At 43.6% G+C, this 10897-nt stretch overlaps 1 protein-coding gene across 2 annotated transcripts; it reads left to right on the forward strand.

Annotated features, from left to right (window-relative positions):
- LOC8085739 lies at positions 7388-10506 on the forward strand. Of its 2 annotated transcripts, XM_002446125.2 has the most exons (5): positions 7388-7646; positions 8880-8994; positions 9079-9168; positions 9955-10053; positions 10150-10506. In XM_002446125.2, the coding sequence occupies exons 1-5, from the start codon at positions 7579-7581 to the stop codon at positions 10249-10251; spliced, it is 474 nt and encodes a 157-aa protein (XP_002446170.1). In that variant the 5' UTR covers positions 7388-7578; the 3' UTR covers positions 10252-10506. The 2 variants fall into 2 exon arrangements, with proteins under 2 accessions (XP_002446170.1, XP_021318348.1); XM_021462673.1 differs by lacking the exon at positions 7388-7646 and having other exon boundaries at positions 7941-8994.

Here is a 10897-nt window from a genome sequence, read left to right on the forward strand (position 1 = left end):
AAAGCCAAATCGGCTAGCTGCCGATCGTCCAAAACTAAACTATAGCATTTGTTCTTGACCTCCCGCAATCTCTGGACAAAACTTTCAACCGATTCATCATTGTGTTGCTTCAATTTGACCAAATCGGTGATCTTCTTCTCATGGACTCCAGAAAAGAAGTATTTATGGAATTTCTTCTCCAGATCGGCCCAAGTAATCACTGAGTTAGGAGGCAATGAAATAAACCAGGTGAAAGCCGATCCAGACAAGGATGACGAGAACAAGCAAACCCTCAATTCGTCTCTGTTAGCAGCTTCGCCACATTGGATGATGAACCTGTTGACATGCTCCATAGTTGACGTATCATCTTGTCCAGAAAACTTGGTAAAATCGGGTACCTTGTACCGATTTGGAAGTGAGATTAAATCATATGCAGGAGGATACGGTGTCCGATAAGAGTAAGTATTGACTTTGGGTTTTATCCCAAACTGGTCTCTCATTACTTCAGCAATCTTATCGGCCCAATAAGCATCGGCATCTTGCCGATGAGGTGGTTGTGGATCTGGCACCTACTGATAAACCTCCACGTGTCGCTGAGGCGCACGATCTGCATGGAACATAGGGTTGATCGTCTGACCACCAAACTGTTGACCAAGATTCATCGGCTGGTTGGCCAACCCTTGATTCTGGAACCCAGGTTGGATCTGGCCTTGTTGAAACCCTGTAGCCTGATGATTCTGTTGAGGCATCTGTGGAAAGGCTTGCTGCCCTGTCCATCCATTGTTAGCATTCATCGGCATAAACCCTGCCGATGACTGGAAATTGGGCATCATCATTGAGTTGACATACCCCGGCTGAGTCATAAACCTCTATTGCATCGGCATTGAATCTGCCGATGCGTTAGGCATCTGGAATGTTGGAGCTTGAGAATTCCCAGTGTAAGGACTCGCGGTAGTAGTTGTAGTATAGTGGGGACTCTGATTCATCGGCAGATTGGGAGGTGCCGATGCCATAGGAGCCTTGCCTCTCGTATCAGCCATCTGAGATGTTCCAGGAGTCTTCAACATCATCTCCGGGGGCATACCAAAACCCCACCAGTTAGGAGGAACAGATCCCGACATTGCCGACGCCAATAGATCTGTGGCAAGCTTGATTGACTCATCTGATGTTGATGGGTTGGTCGGCATTGGTGTGGATTGTGCATTAGTGACTCCTAACGTGCTTAGAGGAACGGTAGTTTCTGTGCCCGCAGCGGCCGTAGCAGCCGATAGAGCTATAACGACTGGTGATCCTGGCTGATGGTAGACAGGGCCCACATAATTTGGTGGTAATTGTCCTTCTTTGAAAGTTCTAGCCACGGCATTGAAAACCGTATTGGACAGCACACCAGCTTGATTGATCAAGGCACGGTTAATAGCACTATCAACCATGTCTTGAAGTTTACCAGGATTGGCTTCGAAAGTAACCTGCCGAGGAGCCGGTAGCGCTTCCTTCTGGATCACCTCACCACTCCTGTTGATACTGAAGGATTTCAAACATTGCTGCTTGTAGTCCTCCATAGCTTTTGCAATAGCTTGCTTCTGCTCATCTCTGAGATTGGCTTCCGTCACGGGGATGACGTTCTCCAAGTCGAAATCGCTAGTCGCCATGTCGATCTTGATCTTGAATCTGGGTCCCACCGGGCGTGCCAAAAGATGTGTTTATGCAAAAGCTGATCTGCAAACACAAAGGGCTAATACCCGATTTAAACGTTAAGGCGTGCCAGCCGATTTGACCTTACTATCGGCAAAGGTGATAACTCGACCACTTTGGTCCCGACAACAGCGATGCGCCCGGATGTCACGGCCAAGAGGTGATCACGCGGAACTTGAGAACACGCCGAGCTTAAGTCGACGAATTCTTAAGAACTCGTAATAAAAAGAAAATATGACAAAGTCGTCGGAAAAGTAGATGCTGGAATATGAGTAAAAACTTGTGTTTGATTGATTGATAGATGTCTCATTACAAGGCCCTAGGGTCTACATTTATACCCTGCTCAAAGAGCTACAATCAGACACGACTAGGACTCAAATTCCAAATTAAACGGAATCCGTATACAAAACAAATTTAAATATCTATGGAAAACATAAAACTATCCTCCCGTAACAGACCGAGACACCACCACAAGTCAATCGGCAACCTTCACGTTCTCCTTCCGAGTCATCGGCAGACTTCTTATCATAGCCATCGACAAAGACTAACGCTGACCATCGGCACGAACGCGTCACCACTTCTGGACTTAGTCACATTCGATTGTCTCTTCATCGGCAACCGCCCTCATCGGCAACTCCCGTGCAGACTAGTTACTGTTGCTCCATCTGCCGATCTATACTTTACCGATCCCCTAGGTACGTGTCTAAAAACGGTGTCAACAGAGTCTGGTGGCACAGGACGCTGAGAGTCCGGTGCGCACAGGACGAGTCCGGTGTCACAGGACGCTGAGAGTCCTGTGCTGCTGCAAGTTTGCGTTGCTCTCTGCGTATGCGTCCGGTGTGGAGCAGCAGAGCGTCCGGTGCTACTGTTCCAGACACGCGTGTGTGTGCTAACCGTTGGCGACAACGGTCGAGTTCAAACGACTAGTGACACGTGGCTGTTTATAGAGCACCGGACGCACTGTTCCAGCGTCCGGTGCTACCTACAGTGAGTCCGGTGCTCACGACTTTTGCTCAATGAAGGGGAAACAGCTAGTTTAGCCCTTGGGGCTATAAATAGAAGTGGTGGCCGGCCTTGACTGGTGTGGAACACCCTTGGGACTTAGTGTCCATGCTTGGGGAGTGCTAGGAAAGCCTCTAACTCACTTGTGCTTGCAAGAGTGTGAATCAATAGCGAGTGAGTGATTCTAGTGCGTTGCATTGAGAAATTGCATTGAGTGGCACTAGGTGGTCGTGTTGCAAGCCGGTGGTGCTTGTTACTCTTGGAGGTTGCCACCTCCTAGGCGGCCTGGTGGCTTATGACTCCATCGAAGCACGTAAGGAGATTGTGCGGTGCTCCGGAGAAAAGATTGTGAGGGGTACGGTGCTCACCCCGCGGGGATCGCGAAGAGCAACTCTAGTTGAGCGAGACGTGAAGAGCGACAAGTGGTCCGGCCAGGTCAAGTGCTAGAGCTTATGGTAAGCACTCCACGTGGGAGAGTGTGACTTGCGGGTCACCACTAGCAAGAGGACCGGCGGCAACCTTGGAGCTTGTCTCAACGGGGACGTAGCTTGGTGGCAACCAAGTGAACCTCGGGAGAAAATCATCGTGTCAACATTGTTCTTCCCGTTGGTTTGCAAGTCCCTAACACAAGCTTGTTCTTATATTCATATACTTGTGCTTATGTAGTTGCTCTTGTAATTAGTTAGCTTGTGTAGCTTGCTAGTTACCTTCTTGCTTGTGTAGCTAGAAGTAGTTCCCTTGCATGACTAATTTGGTTTGTGTAACCTTGTTAGTTACATTGCTTAGTTTGTGTAGCTAGGTAAGTTGCATTCTCTAATTTAGCATTGATTGCCTTGTTATTGAGCATTGCTAGTGAGCTTAGGAACTTTGTGCTTTTGCTTACTAGTTGTGTAGGAGCTCCCCGGTTTTGCAAAGTACTAGTGGCATAGGTTTGTGTGACCTTGCTCCTAGAATTGGTTAGGTGAGCTCTTGCTAAGGTAGCACCTTGCATGCTTGTTTAGGATCTTTTAAAGGTGCTAGATAACTTAGATAGAGGGGTGTAGTCTTGGCTAGACCGATAGTTTTATTTCCGTACTTATTTCGGTTAGCCGGTGCGATAAGTTTTAGAAAAGACTATTCACCCCCCTCTAGTCTGCCATCTCGACCCTTCACATGAACTTTATAGTGAAAGGCTATGTCCCACCTGGTGCAAACAAAAGAAAATTATTATATGATAGCCGTTTTCACCTACGAGAAGAGTCATATCTTTTTTGAATCTGCTCTGATGGATTATTGAGAAGATGTGTCCCTATTGTTGTGGCTATTCAAATAATGGAAAGATGCCATGCCTCGCCATATGGAGGACACTATGGAGCATTCCAGACACATGCCAAGGTCTAGCAAAGTGATTTTTCTTGCCAACGATGTATGAAGATACAAAGGAGTTTGTTAGGAGATGCCACCAATGTCAGAAGCATGGGAATATCAACTCGCAAAATGCAATGCCTCTCACAAACAATCTCCAAGTTGAACTTTTCGATGTTTGGGACATTGATTTTATGGGGTCATTCCCCATGTCTGAGAATTGTGAATACCTCTTGGTAGCTGTGGACTATGTGTCCAAATGGGTAGAAGCACTACCATATCGAACATCAGATTCTAAACATGCCAAGAGAATGTTTCATGAAGTGATATTTCCTCATTTTGGTATACCACGGATGGTCATAAGCGTTGGAGGTTCCCACTTCATCGATAAAGTCTTTCAGAAGTACCTAGCAGATCATGGAGTTCGTCACAATGTCACAACAACATACCATCCTCAGACCAACAATCAAGCAGAAACATCTAACAAACAAATCAAGAATATTCTGCAAAAGACCATGGATGAAATAGGGAAGAGGTGGAAGGACAAACTCCCTAATGCACTTTGAGCTTACCAAACTGGCTACAAGACACCCATAGGCATGTCATCCTATCAACTTGTATATGGGAAATATGTCATTTGCCTATGGAAGTGGAGTTCAAGGCTCATTGGGCAATCAAGAAATGGAACATGGATCTCCACCTAGCTGGTAGGAATCACTGAGCTAGAGAAATGGAGAGAAAAGGTCTATCATAACTCTAAGATCTACAAAGAGAGAACAAAAAGATGACATGATAAGAGAATCAAGCATAAGGAGTTTAACCCTGGAGACAAGGTTCTACTATTTAATTCAAGAGTTCAGCTCTTTGGACATGGTAAATTGTGAAGTGGGATGGACCATACAAGGTCATCGATACTTCAGCCCATGGGGCCATTACCATTCAAGACGATGTAGGTAACACTTTTAAGGTAAATGGCCAATGCTTGAAGGTTTATCTTGAGCCACAAATCAACTCGGTTGAGGAATTTGATGTAATCAAGTTCACTGAAGTCTTACATTAAAATTCAACCGAAGCTCTATACAACTAATGCTCGAACACCTAACTCTTAATATGCTCCATGAGTTTTGTTGTCTATTTTTCCACAGGATTTTGAGGACCAAGAAGAGAAAACCTAAAATGCAAGCCATTGGATTGAAAGACTATGTCAACATCTAGCTTGGGGGAGGGGCATCTCCCATGTGTATCTAGGTAAGTATCCTCACCCTCTTAAAGTTTTCTTTTCATAAAAAAATAGTGGGCACATGAAGGTTCACACTTATCTTGTCGAGTATTTGTTCTATATTCTGTTATTTCAAAATAGTGTGTGCTAGTATAAAAGTTTGCTTTTCTATATGTTTGAAGACTTGCTCTTATGTTTGTACCTGATACACAAGGGGCACACCAAGAAACAACAAGCATCTTCTTGTTCTCCTTGATCATTTTGTCACAGATGCTTTGGATCAGCGATATAGCTATGAGAATCTTCGCCGCACCAGTTTTAACGAAAGCAATTTGTGTTTCTATTGTTTGCTTGCTCAAGCACCTCAAGCTGGTACTGCCCCGTCCTATTTTTCAACATCAGTCAATAGTCGTCACTCTTTTCCTTGCCTGCCTGCATAGATTGTTTAAAAAATAAACAAAGATCTATCTCACAGACATTTTGCAATACAGAGTAACCTTGTGATCAATACAAATTATCTTATTTTGCAGCAACATTACATCACAAAACACATACACCTCAAATGCAAACATGCAGAGATAGATAACAGGGACATGTGCAGAATCGACAATCTTTGGCACCTGTCATACCTTCTCTTTATTTTTGATTCAACTGATATGCCTTGCTCACACATAAATGCCAATATAATTTCAAACTACAACATGATATATGATGAATGCAACAAAATAAATCAAACAAATTACCGAACACATCATGTATTCATGTATGCAATATAACTGGATCTTGCGACCGCCATTCTAATTATAGCTTGCCATGAACTTTTTTTTATCCTTCCCATGTTTAATCAGACAAGCATCCAACTAGGACCAAATACACATAGAATTAACATCGATTGAAACTGAAATTCGTCTGCAAAGACGTTTTAACAATAGTATCCCAAAACTCAACCCATAAGCATCGATGGTTTGGGTAATCCTTGAGTTTGAATAATAGTCAAAGCACATAATATCTCAAATCCTAACCCATAAACATTGATGGTTTGGGGACTCCAACGGCAAAAACAACACAACACTGTTCTGAGCTACTGCACAAGGAGTATTGATACATGTGCAAAAACAACTCCAAGATCACGGAGAAGCCAAAACCAGCCATGGATTGACACTGGGAAGTGAAGATGAGACCGAGTTGTGGGCGAGTCGGACGGCAGCTCTAGCGAGCGTTGTGGGGAAGCCAAAGTAGCCACGGATCAACACCAGCAAGTGAAGGCGAGGCCGTGTCGTGCCGCTGTGAACCAAACATAGGGAAAATCGAGGCGGAAGAGGGACAGAGTGGGGAGATCGGTAGTTCGACCTCGGTAATGGCAGCAGCAGTGCTTGGTGGAGGCATTAGGGTAGCAGAGGGAGCACGGGGATGGGAGAGGCGGCAAGGCGAGGGCTCGGCGGGTCGGTGGAGGACTGGCTGCGGCTGCTTGTTGGTGTTGGGGTCCGTGTGGCGAAGAGTTGCAACGGCGGCGCCGGCCTTCGCATCGGCGTGTCGTAGGGGTGTTTCGTTCTGCCGTAGAGATTGACGAGCGAGGAGGTGCGTGCGGGGAGCGAGCATGGGCCCACATGCCGATGCCAAATTTTTATAGGGAGGCATAAGGTGGGCGGCTTCACCACTAGTGGTAGACACATCCCAGTGACTCTTTTTAGGAGTAGAGATTTTATATAATAGAACTAAAGCACATGTATTTTTTTTTTGACAAAATAGTTGTCATTCTTCATTCTAAATTTTGACTAAAAAATAAAAAAAAAATCCAAAAAGAGCCTAAGGCCGCTTTTAGTTTCTGAAGGGAAAAATTTCGCGACACTGTAGCAATTTCGTTTGTTTGTGGTAATTATTGTCTAACCATGGACTAACTAGGCTCAAAAGATTCATCTCGTAAATTCCGACCAAACTGTGTAATTAGTTTTTATTTTTATCTATATTTAATACTTTATGTATGCGTCTAAAGATTCGATGTGACAGAAAATCTTAAAAAATTTTGGATTTTAGGTGGAAATAAACCATGTCTATTTTGAAGGCTTTGACGTGGAGAAGGGACCCAATCACCCCAACCCGAACTTGGGTCCCTGAGATCCTGACTGAGCGAGCACATGGAAAGACTGACTCGATCCCTCGACCAGCCATCCGGATTCCGGACAAAACAGAACAGCAGCCCATCCTCCTCACCCAGTCTGCGGTCTGCCCCTCCTTCCTCGCCTCGCCTCCCCTCCCCCTCAAAGACCCGTCATCTTCCTCTTCAGTTCCAGACACACACACAGAGCGCAATCGGGCGGAGGAGGAGAAGCGCGACCACGACCATGGGCTTCATCTCGTTCGTCGGCCGGGTGCTCTTCGCCTCCCTCTTCCTCCTCTCCGCCTACCAAGAGTACGTGACGTGACGTCCCCCCACCCTCTCTTCTTCTTCTTCCACGCCTTCCTCGCCCACCATCCCTCAGATCCCGTCTCGTCTGAGTACCCTCTTGCTCGTCGCCAAATCGAGGCCGCTCCTTGTCTCGTCGCCTCTCCGTTGGTTGCTTCCGTACCGATCTGGCCATGGTGGCTCGGGCTCGGGCTCGGGCGGGCTCAATCGAAATGCTTCCTCTCCGGTGCGCCGACGCGAGCTGAGATCCGGTCTGTGCGGGTGCGGTGCGTTTTTTGGATCTTGCTGCGGTAGATCCGAGGGCCAGTTAAGGTGCCCGGAATTTTACCCCCCGCCGTGAGTCTGTGAGCCGCACGGCGCACAGACAGACTTGTATTGCACCAGATCTCTCTGCATTTTTTTTTTGGCATCTTGTGTAGTCGAGGGATCAAAATGATACGAGTTGCCGTTAGTCGTAGGTGCAGCCTGTGTACAAGTGGAAAAGTTTGTTCGGTATTGAAGCACTCAGTTGGAGATGTTTCCCCAGGGCTAGAATTGTATTAATATTTGAATTAGCTTCCCTCTGGTCATTTCATCTTATCTTATCCAATACAAACGTGATCCCTTAGCTTCGGTTCCATGGTTATGGTCTTCTCATTAATGTGTTATGCATTCTCTCCTTCAAAAATAGAACGAGTTATGCATTAAGAACAACTGAGAAATGCTGGCTTGTACGGCACATTTGGCTTGTACTTTTGATGAAGGTCCTTTTTTTTTGTAAAACTGATGTATCTCTATAAACTTGTCACTCTGCTAACTGCTAGTGTTGTTTCTTGGTGTCCAATCAGATATTTGAAGTACTGAAGTCATGGCTTGCTAACTAAAAACTGATACATGGCTGAGTTAAAGAGAAATTATGTTGTTATTACTATTATATTGCTCATTTTCCTTATGTTTGTCTACCAAAAAGCATACCACTGATAAAGTAGTAAGGTTTCTTTGCAGCTTACCCTTAATTAGCCCCATAATCTTTTGACCGTCAAGGCTCAGTGTGCATTTTCGGTTTTCATTTTTGACCGTCACAACTCTTGAGTCTTCACCAATGATCTTTGGTGCCAAAGTTATGTGCACCTTATGTTCTCCAATCCCTAAGATGCTTTTGAATTCCTCTCTTTCAATTGTTGCACATTATTTTGTTCTTTTCATGCACCATTTTATTGTTGAGAACATTGAAATAATGCTTTTCGGTCATATATTTAGGTTCATTGAATTTGGAAATGATGGTGGACCGGCAGCGAAGACCTTGAAGCCAAAGTTCAATCTCTTCGTCAAGCTAGTGTCCAAGAATACCGGATTGGGGGTGCCGCATATTGATGTAGGAATGATGTTTGGTTTAATCCCATTCTGTTTTGGAATCTATTCAACCCAGTTTGATATTTACTTTGTTGTTTTTTTGCAGATAAAAACTGTCATTGCGGCTACCATGTTTCTTAAAGGCTTTGGTGGTCTTCTGTTCATATTCAGCAGCTCATTTGGAGCATTCCTCCTGGTGAGCAACTAAGTATTGTTTTCTCTGCTTGCACTATGACTAATGTCTTGTGTTAAAGAATAAAGGGCTTATAGAGGTAAGGTAATTGCAAAGGAAAAGGCACTAAAGATACTGTCATGTGTAATTGACTAATTGAATGCCATCTAGATGTCAAGGTTTCTTGTAGCATGTCTTCTCAAACATTAAAACTATTTGCTAATTTGAACATCATTTACGTCTGGCACTCTGGCATTTTAGGCTTGCTGCACTATACATTTACATTTGCTGGTCCCTGGTCTAGCAAGGTTTTAGCATCTGCTCCCTTGGCCATGAATAAATATTTTGTTTTGGTGCAGTCATTGATTTTAGACTTCGACCATTGTTTTTTTTTCCACAACATTTACTTAATAATAGTTACAAAATGTATATATAGTGTAAAAACACTTATGAAATACAAAATTTTCTATAATTTTTATAAGTTGACTAATTGTTGGTCAGTATATACAGAGCTTGACCTTCCCAATATAAAACATGCCTTAAAAATTTCAATGGAGGGAGTAGAAGTGGAAGGCTCAAGTTCATGATATACTGTGACATGTCACAATAGTTGATCCACTTGGCAGGGCCCATATGTGATTTTTCAAGGGGTGTGATTCGCTCCATTATAAACCTGTATTATATAGTTATATGGGATCAAGTTTGGATTCTCATATACATATTTGCATCATATTTCTGTATACCACAGCTGCACAGGTTCTTGGTAGATTTGTGGTTATTCTGATGCTTTGATGTTGCTCATTCGCACAGCTCATTTACTTGGCGTTTATGACCCCTATCGTGTATGATTTCTACAACTATGAAATGGAGTCAGAGCAGTTTGTCCAGCTTTTTTTCAAGTTCACACAGGTTTGTTAGCCTGCTACCATGCTGTCTTACTTAATTGGAAAATATTCCCTCAGTTACTATTAAGCATGACAAGCTCTGCGCTTCATATTTTTTCAGAACTTGGCGTTTATCGGTGCCCTGCTTTTCTTCCTGGGGATGAAGAACTCGATTCCAAGAAGGCGCTCCAAGGGAAGGACAACAAAAACCAAGACAAACTGATGTCAGTTATTGTAGGAGGGGAAGCAATTGAGCTCATTATGTTTGCATACTATACAGGAGTAGATGTCCCACTTTTGTTCTTGGTGCGCCAATTGAATTGTGAATCGGGACTTACAGGACTTAGCATGTAGGATATTTAAGTTATCTTGCACAATTCTATTTTCGTATGCTGCGATGAGTTATGTCATGTTCCATTTTGCTACAAGAACTGCTTTGCCAGTGAAAAATGGTAAGTTGCATAGTCTCTTTTCTGTGCGTGCACGGTGTTGTAGCTTCAGAATTGTTCATCCTCGTGCCTCCGTACTTCCTACCTGAAATAATAAAACGTTTCTTTTTCGGAGTTGCTCTAACCATACTAGTTTTGGAAAAAATAAGAACAATATTTTATAATATCAAGTGAGCTTCAAATTAAATATATTATGGAAGTATTTTCATATGTACATCATTGATTTAATAGATGCAAATTATTTGTTTTTATAAATTTGATTAACTTTGGATATTTTGACTTAGAATAACTGAAATTGCTTATATTTTAGGATGGATGATGTTAATTGATTTAAGAAACAAGGACCCTAGTAAGGATTTATTGATTTTGATGGTTGATTAATAACATAACTATTAGTACTAACGATGTTTAGGCCAGTCT

Source organism: Sorghum bicolor, chromosome 6, assembly GCF_000003195.3.
Source record: "Sorghum bicolor cultivar BTx623 chromosome 6, Sorghum_bicolor_NCBIv3, whole genome shotgun sequence".
In the NCBI taxonomy this organism is placed as follows: domain Eukaryota; kingdom Viridiplantae; phylum Streptophyta; class Magnoliopsida; order Poales; family Poaceae; genus Sorghum; species Sorghum bicolor.